Source organism: Orbicella franksi, chromosome 2 (genome assembly GCF_964199315.1).
Source record: "Orbicella franksi chromosome 2, jaOrbFran1.1, whole genome shotgun sequence".
NCBI classification, from domain to species: domain Eukaryota; kingdom Metazoa; phylum Cnidaria; class Anthozoa; order Scleractinia; family Merulinidae; genus Orbicella; species Orbicella franksi.
In genome coordinates, this window is record NC_138146.1 from 22715124 (window position 1) to 22738871 (window position 23748).

General features: G+C 38.1%; 2 protein-coding genes and 1 non-coding gene across 5 annotated transcripts in view; 1 reads left to right on the forward strand and 2 right to left on the reverse strand.

The window, feature by feature from the left end:
• Positions 1–7701, forward strand: part of LOC145478735 (adhesion G-protein coupled receptor D1-like) — a 19283-nt gene extending 11582 nt beyond the window's left edge. The window contains exons 14-22 of the mRNA XM_081456847.1: positions 534–637; positions 1393–1495; positions 2304–2454; positions 2559–2625; positions 2950–3016; positions 3790–3875; positions 4504–4630; positions 6963–7004; positions 7517–7701. Of these exons, the coding sequence (XP_081312973.1) occupies positions 534–637; positions 1393–1495; positions 2304–2454; positions 2559–2625; positions 2950–3016; positions 3790–3875; positions 4504–4630; positions 6963–7004; positions 7517–7672 (903 nt within the window). The 3' untranslated portion in view covers positions 7673–7701. The remainder of the gene's footprint in view (positions 1–533; positions 638–1392; positions 1496–2303; positions 2455–2558; positions 2626–2949; positions 3017–3789; positions 3876–4503; positions 4631–6962; positions 7005–7516) is intronic.
• Positions 7702–7723: 22 nt separating this feature from the next.
• LOC145478724 (galanin receptor type 1-like) lies at positions 7724–21203 on the reverse strand. Of its 3 annotated transcripts, none has more exons than XM_081456832.1 (2): positions 21179–21203; positions 7724–12919 (listed from the first exon to the last, which is right to left on the reverse strand). In XM_081456832.1, the coding sequence occupies exon 2, from the start codon at positions 12896–12898 to the stop codon at positions 11759–11761; it is 1140 nt and encodes a 379-aa protein (XP_081312958.1). In that variant the 5' UTR covers positions 12899–12919; positions 21179–21203; the 3' UTR covers positions 7724–11758. The 3 variants fall into 3 exon arrangements, with proteins under 3 accessions (XP_081312958.1, XP_081312957.1, XP_081312956.1); XM_081456831.1 differs by having other exon boundaries at positions 17096–21199; XM_081456830.1 differs by lacking the exon at positions 21179–21203 and adding an exon at positions 13782–14904.
• Positions 8083–8164, reverse strand: Trnas-cga (transfer RNA serine (anticodon CGA)). The gene has a single exon. It is a non-coding gene; the product is annotated as a tRNA-Ser (tRNA).
• Positions 21204–23748: the final 2545 nt, after the last annotated feature.

A 23748-nucleotide genomic window follows, 5' to 3' on the forward strand; every position in this document is an offset into this window, starting at 1 on the left:
GCTGAAAATTCCTTTCTTCCTTCATTCTGTTAATTTTATTCTCGACTTTATCTTAGATTAAAATCTTATACAGAGCGCCTTTGTCTCTCTCTCCGACTTATGAAGGAAAAGGGAGGTTTTGAGATAGCCTTTAGAAATAGATCACATATCCCATATCATCCCATTTTCGTTCCATGAACTAGGACGATTTGGTTAGGGGGGGCATTTGCTCTTTCTCCACCGTCCTACTCCATGTTTCTCTGGGCCTTCCTCTCTAGCGTTTTCCTTCTGGTGCCAACGTCAGTACAACACGTGGGAGGAACTGTTTTCCAGTCGCAGTACGTGTCCAATTCATGTACACCCCCTTCTCCTTAATTGTTCGCTGATAGTTTCCATGTTAGCTCTCTTACGAACCTCTTCATTTGACACTCGCATGGGCCAATAGATTTTTAAAAGCCTACGCAGGCACTTGTGCTAGAACATAACTAAAGGTAATGACGTCTAATTACTTATTATTCCGGTTTATTTTACTCTAGTTTTATTTTATTTTCCAGCTGTCAAAAGCTAATAAATTTGCCTTGAATATCATTACATACGTTGGATGCGTGCTGTCTTTATTAGGTGCAGTTGGCGCCATCACGTCGTTTGTCGTGTTCACGTGAGTTTCACTTTGATAATTTGTCTACCCGCGTGACAAGTGATTTTTTTTAGTTGTTTCTAATGGTGTTTTCTTTCAACGTTTCTGTGAGGAATGTAACACACAATAAAAGATGCTCTCCTTCATTCGCTTGCGTTGATAATGGTTGATGAAATCAGCAAAGTTATTAAACTTCCTCCCGCTACTGAAACCAGTTTGTGAGGTCGGATTTATTTCGTAAAGCAATAGATTGGCTGCATATAGTTCCAGAAGTCTTACCATGGTCGATACAAAATAGTTTGTTCTACAAATGTACCTAAATTAAGTGGCTTGAGAAGGTGGCTCTGAATCTTCTCTTTTACAAATTGTTTTAAACTTGGTAATAATTTTTATTTTCACTAAAATGCTAAATATATTCGACAATAAGAAACATGGTAGTCACAGGACTCGAGTTTCTGAGGTTTAAGCACATAACGCTAAATTTAAGGGTGCTAACGGGTTATAATGTTGTTATGGTAACATTCTGCATCACAAAAAGGCCATAACTTGTTAACCGATGATTGGGCATTTGTTTGATACCATTATTGCAGCATGGGGAGGTAGTATTGATACATCAAAGAAGTAGTGCTGCAAAAAATACTGGAAATCGTTCTGAGCGACTTAGAAAAATGCACAGCGGGCTGTTAAGTGTACTAATCAAATCGAGCTAGAAATTTTGCCACTTCTGATTTTCTGTTGACAAAACATGTAATTAAAATTGACCTTTTTATTCACAGACAGCTGAATACAGACCGTCACATCATACATGGAAACCTGTTAATTTCGATCGCTATTTCTCAGACAATATTTTTGGTTGGCATAGGACAGACTCATAACAAGGTTTGCAAACAACAACAATATCCTGTCAATTTCTTCATTCAGTAAATGAGAAGTTTAGATATAATAATCAACTATAAGATTTGTTAGAACTAACAAATGCGCAAAAATGATTTGATCGAAACGTGCTTCAGATGTCCATCCTTCCTCTCATGAATCACTAGCACCACTGACAAATGAAAGGTCAATACACTTCAAATATTGCAGGGAACTAACCTCTATAAACCAATCAAGTAGGGTCATCATCATTCCTTATATAGCCCCCAATGGGGCATAGGGCCCCAATCAAGTAGGGTAGCTAGTTTACATTTTCTCGCCCATAATTAATTGAACGGAAGTTCTATATTTATGACACAAAATTCAGTAGCCAAAGGCAAAGTAAATAAGTCCAGTGCCAATGCAAGCTAAGGCAACCGAGACTTGCAATAACTTTAATAGTTAAAAAACAGTGGTGTTGTGGTTCCTTTTTGTTTACTTATTAATCTTTTTAAATTTATTTTTCATCATTCTCCATTTACGTAAACTATTTTTTGAACAATTTAATAACCTAGAAAAGAGATAAACAAATATCGAGGAAACCTAATAAAAACTAATTGGAGTTGTAAGCTTAGGTGCCCTCACTAGCAAGGCAGGATCTGTGTAGAAATATTATTAAGTAACAGAATATTTAACGGGTAGAGCGTTGACCGGCAAGAACATTTGCAAGTTCATGGTACCATAGAATCAGTAATTGTTAGTCCTATAATTCTTAGTGCTATATCTAAGTATGATGACGATTTTAATGTTGTCTCTCTTTTGTTTACCGCACTAGTTCCAATGTAAGTTCACAGCTATCATGCTTCACTATTTCTACTTGGTCTCATTTGGCTGGATGATGTGCGAGGGAGTCCATCTTTATACCATGGTGGTGAAAGTCTTCAATCTGTCTTCAAAAATTTATCACTACATCATACTAGCGTGGGGTTAGTGCGCATGCTCTAGATGATAATTAACTGACACAAATGTTTGTGATGTCGATCATTGCTACTGCCACGTGATTGTAACATTTTGGTTTGATTTTACACAGGAGTACCAGCGTTGGTAGTTTTCATAACAGCTGCTAGTAGATACTCTGATTACGGAACAAAAACAAGGTGAGAGAGGAGAGAATAAAAGAGGTAAAAAACGTTCTCTGGTAAAATTGTTTAAAATTGTGAGCTTTCAACAGCCAGTCTGCTGTCTTCGACGGACAAAAATGAAATGATGTATCATTTCATTTTTGTCCGTCGAAGACAGCAGACTGGCTGTTGAAAGCTCACAATTTTAAACAATTTTACCAGAGAACGTTTTTTACCTCTTTTATAATGAATCCTGGTATCGGATCTTCAATATTTTTAAGAGGAGAGAATATTTGTCATTTAGTCCTCGTGTAGGTACAAGTCAAGTAATGCAACAGGTTCGTTCTTTTTGTCTGACAGTTGCTGGATTTCACCAGAACGAAACGCACTACTAGCTTTCATCATTCCTGTCGCTGGGACTGTTTTGGTAAGTACCCAAGTGAGTTAAGAATAGGGTATCAAAGGAACAAACAAACAAACAAACAAGTACAAAATAAATACAATAATTAAAACTACTACTAATACAATAATTATAACTACTACTAGATGTTCATTTTCTTTATGACTGTCTTAAAATTAATTAATTGCCTAATCATAAACTACAAAGGTCTGAAAACTACAGTTGAACCGCTGACACGCGGTAAATCACAAAACACCAAGAGACAATGCGCGCGCGTTATGATCTTAAAACTGCGAGTGGATGATCAGGGGGTCTCCTCGTCAGTACATTGCGCAATTCTACTACATATTCGGGCCTGTACGTAAAATTGATCATGAACAACAGTATTGCCAATGGCTTCTTTTTTACACATTGTAAGCTAATGTTGTATCCAATGCAACAGAAGCCGACAAAAACCTCAACTCTTAAACACCAGCGACTGGACTCTTGCCTGGAGTAACAATTTCAGTTGAGAGGGGAATGAGAAGGGCTATTATGAAGGCGTTAATAACATTATTAGAGAGACTAAGCATCAGTTCCTGTTTTCCCGCGAATAGCAAAATTCCATGCACTTTTGTCGTTTCTATTCTACAAGAATAAGAAGAATAGCGTTCGTGGTGGCTAAGTGAATTTTTATCCACTTATCTAATAAATTTATACAATAATTTGTGAAAACGTAAATAGAGTCAACACCAGTTTGCCGTTTGTCGCAAAATGTAGCGCTTAATCTGTCTGATTTGAAAATACGTGATTTGTTTCAGGCGAACATTGTGATCTTAGCGCTGGTTCTTAATGAGATTTGTCGTCTTCACACAACAGGAAGAACATGCACGGGTGATGTCGCTAGGTAAAACTCTATGCTTCTTTGTGAGTCGTGTAAATAATTAGTCTTAACAGTAAATTACTGCCATGGAACTGACAGGTGTTGACTTAGAATTGAGAGGTCTGGGTACGAGCCCTAGCCGGCATCTTTGTGTGGACTTGTGTCAAAAACAACGGCAACCTTGACAATTGCATTTGACGGGAGGGGGAAACAATAGAAAATTTGGTATTGGATGTTTGGAGCGCCAGGCAGTCAATCCTCTTGGGGAATGAGCAATTTCACAGTGCCACTCTCTAACTAGGAGTTCAGATCAAGTAGGTGACGGCAAAACTATTAGGCGAACTTGCCATGAAAATACCCGCCTGCGGAGTGGGTTAATCTGCGATAGATAAACCTCCCCAAAGTAGGAACCGCTACTCTCCTTGACGCTTTATGCTTTGGGAAACGGAATGGAGCGCTGTTCATTTAAGCTGAGGACAGACTTTAACCCACTGACAGCATGGTCTAAACCAATACATGCCAGTTTGTCTGGTCCTGTTATTGCAAGGAAATTTACAGCTAAGTCGTGAACAAACATAAAACCCTTACAGAAAACCGTCATTTCGTCCTAAAGAACTTCGTTTATTAACAGCAAATATTTATCCTACTTTAGATCGACCCTCAAGTCACTGGTAGTCCTTTTCCCTCTTCTTGGAGTCACGTGGTTGTTTGGCTTGCTGGTGTTTGCCACACAAAATGTCGTATTCCAGTATCTGTTTGCCCTGTTTAACACTATGCAGGTACTAGATCATTTCATCATGATAAAAACAGAAAAAACAACCATGCAATAACGGGAATGGAGCGTCATAAAACATTAGCTAACATTGGCTCAAAGTGTCTTTTCAGTCCCATTTATTCATTCATATTACTTGACGTCTTGAAACAAGAAGAGCTCCTCTGTGTCAGAGTAGTTGAATCGTCACAGATGGCGTGCTTTAAACTTCTGACGTAAAATTTCGCGTGGAAATTTATGTTTTATCAATGAAGTAAGGTCTGGCTTACAATGCATGGTTAACACAAGTAGCATTATCGCAAGCGATCAGCATTGTTTACATGTTCATTTGAATTGAAGTGATTCAAACGGATATGCACACTCGCATAAAACTCAAATCTCAAGTAATTGTTATACTCACCGGTTTTTACACCTGCTAGAAACGGATAAGAAAGGAGAAGAAAAGAAAAAACGAAAATGCAAGTGCAAGCGCGTGACAATCCCGACAGCAATAATTTCTTTGATTTTGTGTTGGGTGGCGTATGTAGATACACATGAACGGGGCCTTCACACAAGCAAAATTTAATAGTTTATCCTGTAAGATTCAAATGACAAACGCGGTTGCCATGCCATGTTGGTGGAACGACAGGGGTTTTTAGAAATCTTTTGCTTCTGTCCGACCCTAACATGATGTCATATGCTGACCAAGAATTAGCAATTAATCTTTTGCGCATTTTCTCAAAATTCTAATTTTTGCATGAATTAAATTCTAATCAAAAACCGACTTAGGATAAAATTTGAGTGAAATTATTTCTACTTACATGAGCACTCATTTAATTGCCTGTAAATTAAATCAAAGATAAATTATCTTTCCTTGGTCAGCAAGACAACTCAATTACGAACTGATCCACCAAGGTGCAGGATTGCTGTTTACCAAAATATCTTGATAGAGTATCATTAGTTTGATTATTGATATTTTGGTGATAATAGAATGATAATAGTGAGAAATCATTTTTATCACATTGTGTCTGTCAAATATTAAAATATCATTATTATATGAGATTATCATGATAGTGCTGAAAAAGTGGATAAATTGAGATATCAAAGTATCACTGTCAAATCATGAGAATAGCATGGAAAAGTATACTTCAGAATGGCAAGCTACCATATCATGTATCACCCTCATTCTGATCTCAGTCAAGTGATTTTATCATGTAACAAAGAAGAACAGACACTGACAGTATATTGTTTGGTATATCATGATAATATCAAAATCGGTTAGTTTCACTGCTGTTTGCTTGCGTTTAGCTTTCAATTGTTGTCAAGGGACAGCTTTGTATTGTATCATGATATATTACTTTATCACAGGGAAAGGAAGGCATTCGTACTTAATTATATATTCTGATAATATCATGATTTATCACTCTATCACAGGGGGAAGAAAACATTCTTACCTCATTATACAATGTATATTCTGGTAATAGCATGATTTAACCTAATACGGAATATCCAAAAATCATTCCCCTATAAAACCAGTAATATATATAAAGATATTTCATGATATATTTCAAGTGATAATTAGTCATGATATAGTGATAATACGTAATGCTGCACCTCTCTCAACTGATCTTACCTTTGGAACTTCTCGTCGACGTTTGAAGGGCGTCCATGTGTTCTCTATTCTTCAGACTTTTTTTGCACACATATTTAAACGACATAAGTCTATTATTGACTAGCCTACCACCTTTTCCAACACGTTACCACTTTATTGAATGTCGTGTTGACAATCATCGTTTTCGACGCCATATTGGATGTTGGAAACTGACGAGAGGGCTTGGGAGCGAACGAATATGTTACTGCAAGTTCCCGCCAATTTTAATTAATAATGGTAATAGGACTGAGTGGAGTCCAATTCGGTCTGTAATCATACGAGTGATTAACAAAATCGGACGACCGCGAAGCGGGAGTCCGATTTGTTAATCACGAGTATGATTACAGACTGAATTGGACGACGCGAAGCCCTGTTACCAATTAATCAAAACTGTGACAAAAGTCGAGAAACGAACAAACCATCGATTGAGCGCTGAACAATTAAACGTCGTTATGAATGCTGAAAAACACAGCAGTTTACTCAACAAAGTGCACCGCAACAGCGCGCACAAAATGACGCGTACTGTCCAGTTACACAGGCATGACGCGTATACTGTCCTATTACAATGTCCAATTACAAGCATGACGCGTACACTGTCCAATTAATGCTCAAATCGGGCTGCTGATAGCCAATCACGCTCGAGAATTTTGTTATAGTTTTGATCAATTCAGTAATTCTTCGAATTAAACCTATTCATTATTTTTTTCAGGGATTTTTCATCTTTCTTTTCCATTGTCTATTCAATTCCGAGGTGCGTAAACGTTTATCAATATAGTTGGACAATATATCTATTTTTCGGTCATATATGTTACTTTATTTTTATTTTGCACTGAGCTATGCACAATCATGAAAGTGATCTTCCCCTGCCAACTTTTTTGGGAATTCCCAACTAATATTTTACTTCAAACGGAAGTTTTCTCCTGATAATATTTTATTGAAAATTATTATGTCGAGATGATTAAAATACGAAAATTTACCCATAGTCACAGAATTACATATTCCAAAGCATTGATAAGTTACGCTACAATCTATATTTAATTTGCAGCACATCAATGGCGAAACAGACAAATAGCAAACCAGTTGTCACGATTTACCGCCGAATTGTCAGAGCTATTACGTAAAGAAATGTATTATGACAAGGAAGCTAAAGGACAATGAAACGTTCAATTCAAATAGTCTTTTTTTACATATAGCTTGATAAACAAGGTAGCTAATTTCTTAATGACATAAATACTTTAAAATATTTTAACCTTACCACATTAGATTCGAAAGAACTTCAAGCGCAAGAAAGAGGCATGGAAATCGCTAAAACCTATCCGTTATATTCGCAAACGGTTATCAGCCCCTTCAGTGGTACCATCGGGTCCTCGCAGCTCCCTTTCAGAGAAAGCTTCTACATTTAAGGCAAGTTTAACGTAAAATTACAAAGTATTGATTATAGAAAATACTCTACTTGAACTTCTCTAAGGCGCCCGACTCATAATTCATCTCGATCCATACCCACTTGAGTAGATAGGCATAAGGGGTGGGCTTATCTTCTATGCTCCAGCTAGGTTATTAACCATAAGTTGTTTTAAAAGTTATTCGGATTCTTTGGTTGAAACAAAATTTTCACCTTGCTTGCCCCTTAACACGAGGAGTTTTTAATCTTCTACAATGTTGATTTACTGATTTCTATGTCTCATAAACTCAAAATGTACACAAAACATGCAGGCACTTCGATTGAAGCGTAAAGTGTGCTTTGTTATTATCTAAGGCCATAAAAACTTACACCCTGCATAAAGCTGATCAAAACAACAATAACAACGAAAAAAAAATACTATAATGCGCGCTGCGAGCAGGATTCGGACCTGCACGGGGAGACCCGATTGGATTTCGAGTCCGACGCCTTAACCACTCGGCCATCGCAGCTGATCTGGAAAATGTAGTGTTTCATTTTCTCATATTGTTACCTTGGACCTAAAAGAGCAGCTGAATGCTCCTCTTCATTCAATTGCAAACCGCTGCTCATCATGCAGGCATCAAATTATCATTTAGTTTATTTAATTTCTTGGTTTTGTTTTAGGCTTCTTCAGAGTGATGTCCCTCGCAGGAAAACTAATTGTTATGAGTCCGCATCACTGCTGGTTGACATGAACCGTGGACGGGAGGGGAGTGCAGGGGATTAATCTGATCTATTTCTGGGAGACTCAGTAAAGTGAATGGGGCGATCACCTGGTGTTCAGCTCTGGGGGATTCTAGAACGAGAGGTCCCCTTGGGAGTCTCGGTTGGAATCATTTTATGGGCTGTGATCTTGAACAGGACAATTGGCTCTCCGGTGGCCATCTCCACTCACGAGTATAAATGGGTAGCAACAGAGTCGCTGGCAAAGTGCAACCCCAGACAATACTGGTTGTAATCTAGAGACCTAAGCCCCTATCTGAGGGACTGTTGATAACACTGTTTTCTCTTGCAAAATAACAATTTATGATTTAATTATGCAAGTCTATGCTTGCTCCCTATTTCGTGGAATTATATGAACAAAAAAAAAAAAAAAAAAAAAAAAAGAATAATATGAGAGAGATGCCACAGCTTATTAAGTAACAAATCCATACGTTGATCAAAACAATGATAAGAATATATAAAGACGTTGTAAGCCGACTGTGAATTCCGATCCTTGGGCGTGGTCCCGATATCCCAGCAAGTCAGAATGAAAATAAGAGAAAAACAACTGATAGCTTCTAGCGTAATTATATATAGTGCCAATTGCAAGACGCCGAGCTCGCAAGATGGATCGTAGCTCCAAGTTCAGATACATTTTTCATCATGAGAGAGGAAAAAGTATTTGCGTTAGGCTTTAAGGGGAAGAAAATACTTAAAAGTAAATAGAACTAAAGGTAAATTTATTAATTTTATTATTTATTATTGTGAAAGTAACAGAAGGAATTACACAATATACTCACGAAATACATTGTTTGTTTTTTGTACCTGCTTAGTACTACTGTGCCTTTAATGCTATATATATTATATTTCTAACACAACAACATGTCTGCACGTAACTCAAGGCAGCCCACCCTCCTGGTTAGGAGATTATCCCGTCATGCTTCCACGGAACAACTGCCTCTCCAGCAGGTTGCCCTCTCAACACAGAACCGACCTCAAGCAATAACTGAGTAAAGTGTCCAGGGATCCACACATTCAAAATCAACGTTATTAACGCTTATAGAGAACAGGCGTTTGGTGAAGGTGTCACAAAAAAAAGATACCATCCCCTCCCCCTGCTTTTGAAGGCTACCGCTAGTAAGCTATCAGCAGATAACTATAACCCACTCCTTGAGCCATATCCCCAGTCTGGCCCTGACCTTAATCCTCCTCAAGTTAAAGCTGCCAGCTGGGCTTATAATCGGGCTTTGCCCAAGTCTAAGTTAAAACTTGGCGGACACCTTTTATGCGTAATCACTCAGATATATATACATGCATTTGTTACATGTGTATCGTAAAAAAACTGGATGTTGTCACGACCCGTATAGTGATGCCTGACAACCAGACAACGTTAAACCAATCAATCATCTTTCTACAGAGCGGTTTTCAATCGAGTGCCGTAAAATCGAAACCAAATTTACCACTCTAGCCATTCACAAAGGATATAGACAATACAGTGAACCAATCATGAAAGTCGAAGTAATTACATGTACCAGACGCAAAGTGAGGGAGAACGAGTGCGAGCGAGTCGCAATTGTTTTTTGTTTTACTCCTGATTGGATGAAAAAATGGCGCAAGTTGTTTTAGCCAATTGCGTCGCGTAGTTGATGCAAAGCCAATTACTTTTCAACACTGAAATGAAAACCGCTCTTAATAGATTTCAAAACATTATCTTTAACAAAGGCTTATGTCGGTGTGAGAATGCTTCTCTTAGATAATCCTCTTTTGCCGCACATTATGCGTTTACCCAGAAATGTTTTAAAGTACATGGCTATGTCGCCACAAGGCTAACGCTAATCCTATTCAGAATACAAATCCATATATTTTTTCAAATAACGCATTGTTGTACTTCAGTCGTTTCCTCTAATCAGCAGCTCTTTTTAATAAGGCTCACTTTAAGATATATCCCTCTACCACCTCCCCCTCTAAATTCACACTTCACAAATCCTGATTTAGTTAAATTGCAGTTTTCCTCTGACTTGTGAGTTAAAAAATTCCTTAGTGCCTTCAATTTGTGTATTGATTCCCTGCAGCCTAATATCCCCCCTCCCACCTCCGTACGATACGAAATAGATATGCGTTAAACAGATGCTCGTCAAGTGTAGGATGCAAACATTGGCCTTATGATTTAACTGTTAGAAGTACGTGTCAAACGAACACAAAATTATCATAGTGAATATGGAAGATATCAAGTGCCATAAATCCACCAATGGTTACTATGTTCCTACAAGTGGTCAGGAAGTCCTATTTAATTATCATTTATCAGTTATTTATACATGACAGATATTACTCGATGTATGTAATTTAGCGTGGTTTGTGAATACTGTTGGACATATTGCAAAGCGCGTCACAATGATGTAATTCAGTGACAATTTTGGGCTACTTGTCCGTTTTAAGTACAACAATTTGGCCTTATTTTATGATGACTCGATAAAAAGTTGGTAAACTGCTAGAACCCAATCTTCCCCAACACCATTACATTGTCTCAATCTGCGAATAATATCAAACGATGTCACGGTTTTACAATCAGGGCTTCAGGTAAAAGAACTTCAGAACTTCAGCTTTAATTTTAAGGTGGCAGCGATTTTCAATAGCCAACGGTTTGTCCCCGAACACCAGTTGGGCTTCTTGGCCTTTATGTTTGCTTTTCAATATTTCTTTGCTAATTTAAAATATGTTGTGTAGCATGTCCTGAATTAGTCCAGCATTGCTAAATTAATAAATTGACACTTAAATTCATTAACATACACACCCTTATAATCGTATTTTCTCAAGGAATTCCAGAACTGAACGATATATCTTTTGGAATTCATGCGCTACTCATTAAATTAGTTCTACATTAGCAATCATTAAGGCTGGTAACCACAACTAAAACAAAATATCGCGCATGCAGACGCGAGCACGATTCAAAAAGATACTTATATATAGAAACTACCCTGCAAAATACAGTTTGTCTGAGCCTTGTTTTTATGCAGTCGAGATTTGGGACGTGCGCGGCTGGCGTCATATCTGAAAATGTTTGTCACAGTAATGAAAGTTATGTGGCAAAGTTTTGCATGCTTATATCAAAAAGTGGACAATTATGGTCGTTAGCAGCTGGACTGCTTCAGATCGCTGATGATCGTTCATATTCACGGTGTTTTTCAAGGACAATCTTCTCAGATGGCAGATCTGTTTTAATAAGGTGTCAGCTAAACCTGTACAATGTCTCATTTCATCGAAGAAGTTATGTTTTGTATATCGCATGCGTTAAAGAACAGTGTGGAAGAAAAAAATGTTACGTCATTTGCTGGAGCAATTTTAAAAACTGATTCCATGAAAATTCAGGGAGTGGTCGTAATAACGTAAGAGCCTCTTTTCATTGTGTTTGCCCTACGAGAAGACATATCAGGAGTGGTGATCAAGGTTGGCAGGGAGAAAGTACGTAGTCTTATTTGGTCGAAAACGTTTTTCTTTCCATTACAACAGCCCTGAAATATCTGAAGAATTTCTTTGGCTTCTCTCCTCAAGTTTTCGCTGAAGGCAATGAACAGCCAGGGATGTATTGCAGAATTAGCATGAGCCACCCAATAGAGCAGTGCCTGGATCATAAAAGGAATGGTGTCGTAGCTATCGCGAAAAAATCCGGACATTATGTGACCAACGTGCACAGGAAGCCAACATAGTGCAAAAACAGCGACAGCTGTCATCAGCATCTTGATTACCCCTCGGAAGCTCCTTGTGCGCTTTGCATGCGTCAGCTGGGTAGTACTTCCTGGTGGTTTATGACTCCACAGGAACTTGGCGATCAACGAATACAGAACTCCCATGATGACAAGCGGGATTGCATAGGTGAAGGCAACTTTAACAATCATTTCCGCTTTAACAAGGATGATGGAGAGCTCTTCCCAGTCCTTGTGCCACTGAGCGAGGCACACGGCAACGTCATCGTCCTCCTCTTCTACTGTGTACTGATAAAGTTCCCAACTGAATATCAAACCGGCAAAGAACCAGACGGCTGCAATACACCTTAACACAGACGTGCCGGACAATGGCCTCTTGTTCTGACGAACCGTGCATACTATCGCCAGATATCTGTCGGCTGCAATGATGACCAGGCTCCAGATGGAAACACAAATGGAGACGGTTAAGAAAAATGGAATTAACTTGCAAAGTATTGTTCCTGTTGTCCCTGATAACCAACAGTCTCCACACAAGAATATTGGCACAGTAAAGGAGGACGCTGTAATCACATTCAAGAAATCAGCAAGTGCTGTGTTGACTAAAAGCCAGTTGAAAGGGTTTTGACGAATGCTCTGACGTGTGCGTACAATATGGAGGATCAGCGAATTGCCCACGAATGACAACAGGAAGATAATTGCGTAAGCACCGATGACGATAATCTTTGCGACGTCACCGACCTCCTCCTTGTGATGCTCTTCCTCGAGTTCAAAAAATGTAGTGGCGTTTTCCGTATTGTTCATCTCTCTCAGTAAAATAAAAGCCTGCAAAACAATAATAAAATTAAATACAATTGAATCCGTGTCTAAAGAATGATTAAAGATTAAAGAAGGTCAAAGAATATATCACAAACATTCTTCGCTGAAAATTTCATATCTTATACAGGTATTGGACTGTCCTATTATGTTTTTGGCACTATTTTTTTTTTTGGCCAGTGTTGTCTTCCATCATCTCGACTGAAGGTAGAAATAATAAAAGGGTATGTTTACTATCCATACGCGGATACTGACGGTCTGACATTTAGCCTGCGTCAGAGCAAACACGAGTCAGTGCAACGAAGAGCAGACATACGGTAAAATAATAATGATGACGTCCATTGAAACCTTCAATTCTCTGTTGAATATAATGCTGTTTACTGACGATTAACGGTGGTGATTGATCGTGATGTCCGTATGCAAATCCACACACGTTATTGAAAGACACTGCATGTCATTCTAAGTCTGTAAATACACAATCAAGGTTCGGTTTTCCAATTTTCTCAGCTTTCGAGCAGGTGAACACTCGCTCGCCATCGATTACAAATGGCAACCAGCTTTCATTTCTAAACTGTTCCCTGATCACTCAAAATACGCTTAACTTGAAAACGTTCTCGGAAAGAAACGTGGCAAAGGTCGTCGCAACTAAAATAAGTATTTACAAACACCTCCGCATGAATTCTCATTCTTAGTGACCCGAGACTTCGCCGAAAAAAGCCAAAAAAAAAAAAAAAAAAACCCACACACACACACACACAAAGAAAAACGATATGTATGAAATGTCAAAATATCACTTTAACCAAAACTGACCAAAAGAGGAACTTTAAAAAGTTCATTTCAGCAAATGAGCGGAATAAAAATAGACCCTTACCTTCCCTTTCTTTTTAAAATTGTCAGTTTAGTGTTTTACCTTTCTTCAGTATTTCCTTCAGTTCAGAAACGGAGCTTCAATTTAATAAACGAACAAATCTGATTCTAGATTATCATATCCACAAGGCACCGTCGTCCTGGTTGAAACAAATTTCAAAAAACAACTTTGCGATAAAACGCCGCCGTCAACAGTTCAGACTTTAGTTGAACTCCCCTCTGCAGTAATACGCCAGTGAGAGAAAAGATGAACCGATTATTTCTTCAAATAGTGATCTCGGATCAGATCAATTACACAACAGGATGTAGAAACCATTTAGAAAAGTTATAAATGACATGACTTGCATCATGATGCAAAAGCAAATATTGGTAGAACTAAGCTAATGTTCGTTTGGCGGATGCACCTTGAGGATAGGCACGTATCATCTGTAAATTAATCAGTAAAAAACTTCTACTTGTAAGTTCTTCATTCGTACTCCATAATAAGAATTTTTAAATTTAACTTACAGTATTTTTCTCAAACTGAATGGGAAATGAAACTAGGACTTAAAATGTGTCTAACAATAGAATTTGTTAAAAAAAAAAAATAGAATTTGTTTAATTATGTTGTAAATTGAAAAAGATGAACGCCATAGATCTACTTTCGAAAGACTGGCCATAATACCGTCGGAAATATTTGCCATTTTTAATGTACCAGTTGTTAAAAAATCTACAAAAAAATCAAAGAAAGTGAAGTTTTATTTTCGTTCTAATAACTGCAGTGGCAAAAAAAGACAGTGGTCTTGAGGAAAAAACTGTATGAAGGGTTCTCACAATGTTCACAAACAATAAAATGATTTCTATCTGTTTCCTATTGAAAATTCTGGCCGGATATTAATTTCCTTGGCTGCTTTTTTTTCACTGACCTTTACTTCCAAAATTTTATTATTCGGAACTCCAAGAAAATGATGAAAACAGAATATTTGTGTTATAGTTCGATACACAAGCGATACAAAATCATAAAAGGAATGTATCGGGATTTTTTTTGTTATTAACATATCGTTATTCAAAGAATTACTTCCTTTTTAATAACTGGGGGAAAGTGCAGAGCTCTTCCAACAAATTGTTTGTTAATATATTCGTGAGATGTCCTGACAGCTACACCCAAGATAACGACACTGAGACTTAGATAAACTGCTTCCTCTGCTAGAAACTTTGAATTCATCAAATTGGTATTAGTAATAATGAAGGATTACGATAAGATAATGATTGTGATAAGCTGTATCCACTAAAAAACTTTTTTTACAGTAATAATTTTTATAAAACTCGAGCTTGGTTTATTACCAGATATTAGCGTAAACTAAGAGCGTCACGTGAAGTGCCGCTGGCTTTTCCACCACAGCTGCATTTACTATGATCACTCCTATGTGAAAACAATTTTAAAAGTTTTTCTCTTGTTTTCTCATTTTCATGACTGCCATCGTTTCTCGAGATAACTATGACAAGTTGACCCTGTACTTAAAAAGATTTGACACTTTTGATGCTGCAAAAAGAATTGAAATAAAGCTTCTGGCACATTTCGATTGAAAAAAATTTATTCGTTTGTAATTTTTTTTTCGAAAACAAATAAGAATCAATTACGATCACAACAATAATCGGTTGATCCTCATCCCTTTGAAATCTCTCTTCACATTCGTTCTTTGTCTCTTTTTTTGCTTGGGGAAAGGACGAGGGGAGGAGAGGGAAGCGGAGTGGAGGGGAGAGGAGAGTGGAACGAAGAAGGGTAGGGAAAGGTACGCTAAAAAAGCCAAAGTCGAGACCAATAAGAGTTAGAATTAGATATAACAAGAGGCCTAGAGGCCTTAACGCGGATGGTTTTCTAAGATGGTGGGCTTATCAATCATGGACTATCTGCACAGCTCCAGGCCATTGAATTTTTCTGGCAAAAAGTCTGGGCATTTTTTCTGTGCGAAGATTTTTTTGGGGAAATTTCCAAGCCCCCCACAAACAAAGATTTGGCTTTTGTAACAGTTCCCTTTTCCTTTATTCTACGATGACATTTACGACGACACCAAACTTGCGGTCACACGATCTTAAAATATCAGAAAAAAGACAAGTAAATACAAGAGTGACGGGAATTTCTCACATAAAAAAAAGCTCCTGATGATCTGTGTGATCTTGGCTTGATAGAAGTCACATAATGAGAAAAATTCAGAGATTTCCCTTTACGCGTTAATAGCTAGGTAATGTCAACATATTCAGAGAGTTGTAACCAAACAATTACCGTAAAGCCAGCAAATTCTTGGGATGAACATCTTGAAAATCTCGTTTCAATACAGCACTTATACTGGAAAAGAAACACCTTTTTGTTCAGAGATACATAAAGCGACCTCGAGCAAACAAACACGCGTTTTCTACGTGAGAAAAGAAATCAAACCGCCGGTAACTTTCCGAACCCTATTTGCGTAAAGTTTGCTCACATTTCGCGACAAGTTGAGGGTTTGCGTAACTCGTGAAGCAGTACGTCTCAAAGCTTACCTCATGTTGCGACAAAACCAACCTTGAATCCAGATAAAAAACAACTGGAACTACCATTGGCAAAAGAATCAAAGTACTGTTTACATTTTGAGGCAAGAGCCCGTGTCATGGACTTCGATCTGTTTGAGGTCTAATACTTTCTTAACCATTTGAAAGATTATCTTATTATATTTCGCTTTAGAAGAATAATGACAATTTTAGAATTTGAGTCTTTTTTCATATCTTCATTGTAAACAACAGACGTTTGAAGTTGTCCTTCATTAGCAAGTTGGGTGGTTAAATAAACGATTCGACTGAGGTCTTAAGCTACTGTTATTCTCGTTAAATATAAAGAACTCATTGTATAGTTTTTTTTTTTCCCAAAAGCCCCTGTCTTTTTTCTCAATTATTAGAACGAAAATTGAACGTCACTTTCTTTAACTTTCTCCAGGTTCTGAACGAGGTGCATTAAAACTGGCAAATATTTCCGACAATATTATGACAAGTCTTTCGAAAGCAGATCTATGACGTTTATCTTTTTCAATTTACATCACATAATAAAGAATCCTATTGTTAGACAGGCTTCCGACGAAAGCTTGGAATCTGAGAATAACAGAAGCTGAAGGCCTCAGTAAAACTCGTTTAGTTGACAGCAGAGATTATTGACTGAGGCATTTTAAGAGCTGATTCGCCCTCGCACTCCCACAACATACTTCGCACGACAAAAAAGAAAAGGAACTTAATTAAAAAAAAAGAGAGAAACTTTTCTACTATTGCGTAACTATTCTGGTTAAGTAATTCGAATGTTCTACGGATGCATACCTCTTAGTTGCCGTAGCAGGTGCGGTTTGTTCGGATACGGAGGTCTTCCAAGGAGCGCTACGTAGCTAAAATTGATAACTAAGCTGATAAACCTTGAGCAACCTTGACAAGTACATGTGTAAATAGCTCAAAGCCGCTTTCCAAGTAGTTTTTGTTCAGTTTGTTCAGTTGTTCAGTTCCCTTAATTTGATACTCGTGCAGAAAGTTTGAAACGTGGGTTATTTAAATCACAAAGCGGAAGTATCCTAAAAATACGCACGGAAGCCGTTCGTCTTTCTCGGCCTTTTGCCAAAGAATTCCGTATTGGTCGACGAATGAAATATCGAACGAGAAGATTATCTATTTCAACTCGTTTCGTAATACCACAGACCAAGGGGAAATCGAAAGCACAAACCTCATTCAAAACAACTGTAATATTATCTCTGGAATAGAAATGTATTTATTAAAATCAAAGTTGTGTTTGTAAATTATATCTTGAGATGATCTCCTACTGGGTAAAAAAAATGCAAAATTAACACTTTCAGCTGGGCAAAGAAGACAGATTAAAAACAATAGCCCCCATGGATGACATGCATGTCAGTAATTTTGATTTTTTTCAGCTTCCTGTTTACATTTGGAAGCTTTGCAGTTCGTGAGAAATCACGCGTTTAGTTCCAAGATGTCATAGCTCCGCTTTCAATTCAGTCGAACATTCTGGCAGGAGTTGCAGAAACTACGGAATAAGAAGTCTAAAGTACACAAAAATTGACATTAAGAGGGGTTTTACACGGAAATTATAGCGTCCTTGCTATTTTTATTAGTAACTGGTTGATGGTACTTTGGTTTCTCAATACTAGGTAATTTGTTTTTTAGATAACAAATGTGCTCATGGATAAAATTTTATCTTTTAGTGGTCGCAAGTGTTTCTTCTAAGTGAAAATTCGTTTGTGGATGCCCTTTTGTTTTCAGACAATGCGAACATATAACTGGAACTTCAACAATCTATATTAGAAGTTCACAAATTGCTTCTTTTCCCAATTAATAGTAACCGTTTATGCTGTTGACTTTAATTTTAGACCAGGAAAATTCGCATCCATGTCATTGATGAGAGCAGCTTTCCCAGTTGTTGCCACATAATCTCTTGCTGTTGTTTAATAGTGAGTGGTGAAAAAATAAAGATAATGCCAGCATTATTTATTAGCATCACACAGTCTTCGGAGAGAATCGTTGCCATTTCCCTCTGCCTTCAAAGAACGCCGCCGCTTTGTTTTCTACCGCGGGAAAGCGACGAAACAGCTGCTACTTTCAAGATGAAACTCACCACTAGACAACGGCTTACAGCAGTTACTAGTTGATTCGTACCCAAAATTAAACTATTCTTCGATTGGGACATCAGTTTTAAAATACAGTTGACCCGCTTATTGGTCGCTTATGGGAAGTGGCCGCTTACAAGAGTTAAGACCATATTGGGTCAAAATTTTTCCTCATTAGGATATGGTAACTGCAAAGTGCATAACTGCGCCAGTGTTTTATTTATGTTAAAGTCAATTTCGAGAAAAAATCCGGTTCTTCCTATTGGAAAATTTCCGTTTCTTGTACTACCCAGGAATACGATAATGTTACAACACCTTGTTATCCAATTTCCCCTCTATTATCTGTCAGGTGGTCGCTTACGAAAGGTTAAAAGCAAAAGAAAATTTCAAACTTTTAGCTCTCAAAGTGGTCGCGGTCGCTAACGAGAGGTGGTCGCGTACAAGAGGTCTCAATTATAGTGATTTGGCTTGGATAATTTTGGTATTTTGGAAAACTGGTCGCTGAGGAGAGGTGGTCGCTTACGAGAGGTGGTCTCAACTGGAGGTTCGACTATACTAAATAAACCTTACTCAACGACTTTTAGGATTTTTTTTATGCGAGTCTATACTAAGCAACAAGTCAACTGTCAACACGATAGGATTCAGAGTTTACTTTCCAGCAAGTTAAGCCTTAAAAGAAAAGACCCAAAAGGATCATACCTCTGTTTTTTATAGTGTGAGGCAGATAGGAGTATTGCTACTCTGCCTGAATGGGAGGTTACTCAGCAATATTCTTTCAGTTTTCCCCCAACAATTCTAGATCGGCAATTCTCCGGGACCCAGGTGTCTCGATCAGATCGACCACAACGCCTGCCACACTTTCCGAAACGGTGTACTGCTACCTTCATAAATAGTATTTCTTGAATATGGCATATTATGTAAATCAGAATTCTACGAATTGTGGATGAATCTCATCATGTTTACCTCGCCATGTAAGGACACTATCAACTGTGTCATGTGCAGTAAAATCACTGTGAAATAAAATATTCCTCCGATTCCAGATGTTCCTGATAACCATGAATCCTCCATGAAACACTAATAAAGTTGCCGACACACGGCACTACCATTCTTAAATCCTGATATATGTGCGTGGGGCAACCGGGGCCCGGTAATTGAAAGCAGCATCAGTATTGCATTGTTTTCCTACAATATGCCTTAGAACAAACCTGTCCAGGTTTTTTTTACTGATCAAAATCCAAGAGAGCTAACTTAGTAAAAAGGATGTCAAAGATTACAATTTTGGAACAAGCTAAAATCTTTGAACTCTTCCTAAAGATTTAAGTCTAAGTGGTCAGATTTTCGAGAACATAAGCCAATTTAGGGGGATAACATTTGTCTTAGAGGAAAGTTTTTAAATTTTGAATGACGATGAGACGTATTCTTCTGCCAGGAGAAAATGTGTATTTTGACCATTAGATCTCTGATTGTATAACGGTCTCTCCACTGACTGCAGAAAATGAAAGGAAGTTTTATTCGTGCACTTTGCGTCACTTGGTTCACAACTCAGTTATGACAGCGACGACAGATAACCGTGAACTAAGTTTATTTGGGTTAGTGAAAGGGAGCTAGAGAGGTAGGGAATTAAATTTGCCTCCCATCCAGAACAGGGGGCCACGATACTCCCAGTCTTTCCCTTCATTTTACAAAACGCAAACCGGAGGGTACTGAAGAAATTAGTAAAATGTTCAAGTCCTAAAGGAGCTACGTTGCGGTTTACACATCCTGAAAAGTTTGCCTAAATTTCTCACGTTCGTCATTTGCAATCCGCATTAATCGTCTCCATCTTTAACTATCCTTGTTCCGTTATGGTTTATCATTATCTCTATGGTGTTTTTCTATCTTAGTAAACTGTTATTTTCAGGTTTCCTTCAATTTAAGGGTAATTTTGTACATGGCCAAAATAACTCAAAATAATATCACTGAGCTCCTTTAATGTATTGTATATTTAATATTATCTCCCGTTGAAACTGCACTGCTAGTGAGAATCTACATTAAATTGCAAAAACAAATTATCGGCTTAGCTTAACAGTTTACTTTGTCTGCAAAACGAAAATTAAAACGTTTATTTATCCCGCTGTCGCGAATTCGCTTCGGTGGTTATTACAGATTCATAACATATTCGTAATAGATTCTTCGCCTTGTAGCAATGAAAAAGAAATCGTGAAATCATTTTCAAAAAATAATGTTTTACATAATTGTGCCAATTTCTGAGAAAATACCTTTTCTCGGTTATAATTAGTAAGCGAAAATAATTTTTTATATGCCAGTCATTGTCATCTCCGGAAGCGACTTGAAGCTACTCCCACTGGATGAGTTGAGTCCATCACCCAGTTGCAACGGACCGTTTCAATGATATCACGCCAAATTGGTTTCCGAAAAATCGGATAGTTCAAGAAATCGGAGGTAAAATTACAGCGTTTGACTAAAGGGAGAAACGACATTTACTTCAAGTTATCGCGAGGTTCGAAAACTAGAAAGCTCGAGAAATCAGGATTTCACTACAGTGTAGGCTTTTTTCATGTTAATTTGGTTAGAAATTCCTTCTGTTAGGAACAACTCTGACTCGTTTCGTTTTAAACTTGGCCTTGGACACCCGCTTTGCATTTATCTAACAACGCAAATTAAAGATAAAAAATCGGAAGGAGTGATTTAGTCAGTTTTCCCGCCTGTATTAACTAGAAATTTCAATATCAGGGTTTATGAAAAAAAAAAAGAACTAAAATAGAAACAAAGGAATATCTGAAAAACGTACCTTGTCCTGAGAAGAAGATGTTTTTTTTTCATATGTTGGGCTTGAATTGAATTAAACCAGCAAAGCAGATGGCCCTGCAATTAACTAAGTAGAGCTTGTTTACCTTGGTCTGACGTTCTACAAAGGTTTTGTATAGTCAGGACCACCTTGACAAACATTAATTAAGCAGTGGGTTAGAATTGATAATTAAAATTCAATATTATTCTCGCAATATTTCATTACAACGATGAAAGGTGAGGATCAAAGGTACACAAGCTATCAGTTTAGATAAGAAAAATTTCACTAGCTAAATTTATCATATATTTATTTATTTTACTACCAAATTAATACAGTAATTGCTGAGGGAACCCGAAGGGTCCTATTCTAGTTTTGAAAATTTAAGGTGGCTCTGAACCTTATGTACAGAATTTCGTAAACTTTGCTAAAAGTTGCATGTTATTCTGCTTATCAAAATTTGATAATAAAAAAATCCACCGTGCTAGTTTTGTCGCCAAAAATTATAATAACGTGTTCACCGATGATTGGGTAGGGGAATTAAACAATAGAATGTTTCTCGGGCTCGTCGCCAGTCCTATGAGAAAACTGTAAGACTCAGAGGATTATGGTAGAGTCCGGGCGTGAGAGAAGACAATCCTCCGTAGGAAAAAAGATGGCGGCTGTACATTTTACCGCAATACCATGCGAACCTAATACAGCCTGTAAATTACAAGGAAAGCCACATTTTTGCAGTATTTTTTCATGCGCTACGGGCATTGTCTACGCTGGGAGCGTTTTTTAAGTTTCCTTGTGCTAAGAATTATGGGTAAATGTACCAGTCGCCATCTTTTTTCCTACGGCGGATTGGGAACTAGTCAGGGTTGGCAAATAGTTTGGACCGTTTTGTCTACCATTACCGGGTAGTGGGCTCCTGAATTACCTGTTACATGTAATTTGGTAGCATAATCCTGTAAAACACATGTCAAAAAAAAAAAAGGTTTCTTTTAATACTGCGTTCGGGTTTACTTCTTTCATTGTATGGCAAATATCCACTCCCTCGTGCCTTTGTGTTAGAACAAAACACAGTGATGTTGTTATTGATGTTGTTATTCATCACCTTTTACCGCCTTTTTTATTTCAAAATAAACATCCACAACAAAAAAGACGGCTAACCTTATACACCGAATGCAAATATGGCGGACCGCTCGGTTGGCGCCCGGGACGAGTCGCATGCAAGCGAGGCTAGTCAGGCTTTGATGTTTTGTTTTGACAGAAAAGTCAATCTGATCTGTTTTTGTTTCGCCCTCCCTATAAGTTGTTGTGTTCCTGAATGCCACCAGAAGGAACTGAAATCTTCCGCAGCAGAGAAAGTTTTTTTTTTTCGTTTCCGCGGTCGCCTCTCAGGGAAACAGACGAAGGAAAGTAGTTCACGATCGCCGAAGGAACTGCTAAAGTTTGTTCGTTCAGGCTGGAAGATCTTAGAATATGTGTAAGCGACCGCATTTAGCTCCAAGTCGTTCTCATTTGGCTCAAAGCATTCCCTGGATACAACGATGGGGGCAGTTGAAGTTCATTCACTTGGTTATTACACCGTAATATTTGTTTCGTCCGATTCCGTGCGAGTGGACGCGAAGTCAACTTCTTCCTTTGAGACAGAGGATGTTTTTCAAGAGGAGCTTTTCTTTACTTTGGGGAAGGTACTGGCCATGTAAACCGTGTTGGAACACCACCAGGCACCACATAAGCTCGTCATTTACACGATTTTTCTAAGATCTTCTAATGTTAAATGTAGCGAACAAACTTTAGTTCCTGCGGCGATCGTGAACTCCTTTCCTTCGTCTCAACGAATTGCATTGATCCACTATTTTCCCTAAACTTAAGAGACGAACGGTGGAAAATTTATATCCCTTCTCGTGGCGCAGCAGCTGGTAGCCACAACTCAATAAAACAGACCAGATCGACGACGAAGCAAGACTTTTCTGGGGAAGCATTGTCAAAACAAAACATCAAAGCCTGACTAGCCTCGCTTTCATGCGACTCGTCCCGTGCGCCGATCGAGTCAGTCCGCCATATTTGTATTCGGTGTATAAAAGTACGTTCTCCTGGTTTACCTTTAGAAACAAGATATCCCCGTTTCGACCAGACGAGACAACGTTATGAATTTTCAAACCAAAGAACCATAGAACCATACCCTTAACGTCGCCCCTGCTCTTTCCACCCAGAGAGCCTACATGACGTATCATGTGACAAACTACTGCAAAACAGGCACTGACCAGTTGATCCCACTGGTTACCTGAGCCGAAAGTGGAACAATATGTCTACGTGCGCAAGTCTTGCTGATGAAAAAGAAGATAAAGCAGTTCCTCAGTTACACATTTGGATGAGCACGTAGGCATTTTGAACAAGCTTTTAACTCATTACGTGTCTAGCGGATGATTGATTAACTGATTGATTGACTGAATGGAACATTTTAATAACTGATGTTGACTCAACAAAATGCTTACCTATCTTGGCTCTTCTTAATTCGCTCTCCTTTCTGGTCACTTTTTCGACCGGGAGATTTAGTAAGATGAGCTAGCTCATTGAGCTAGAAG

Coding starts and splice junctions, on each gene's coding strand:
- LOC145478724 (XM_081456832.1), bottom strand. CDS start 12,898: ATGAACAATACGGAAAACGCCACTACATTTTTTGAACTCGAGGAAGAG.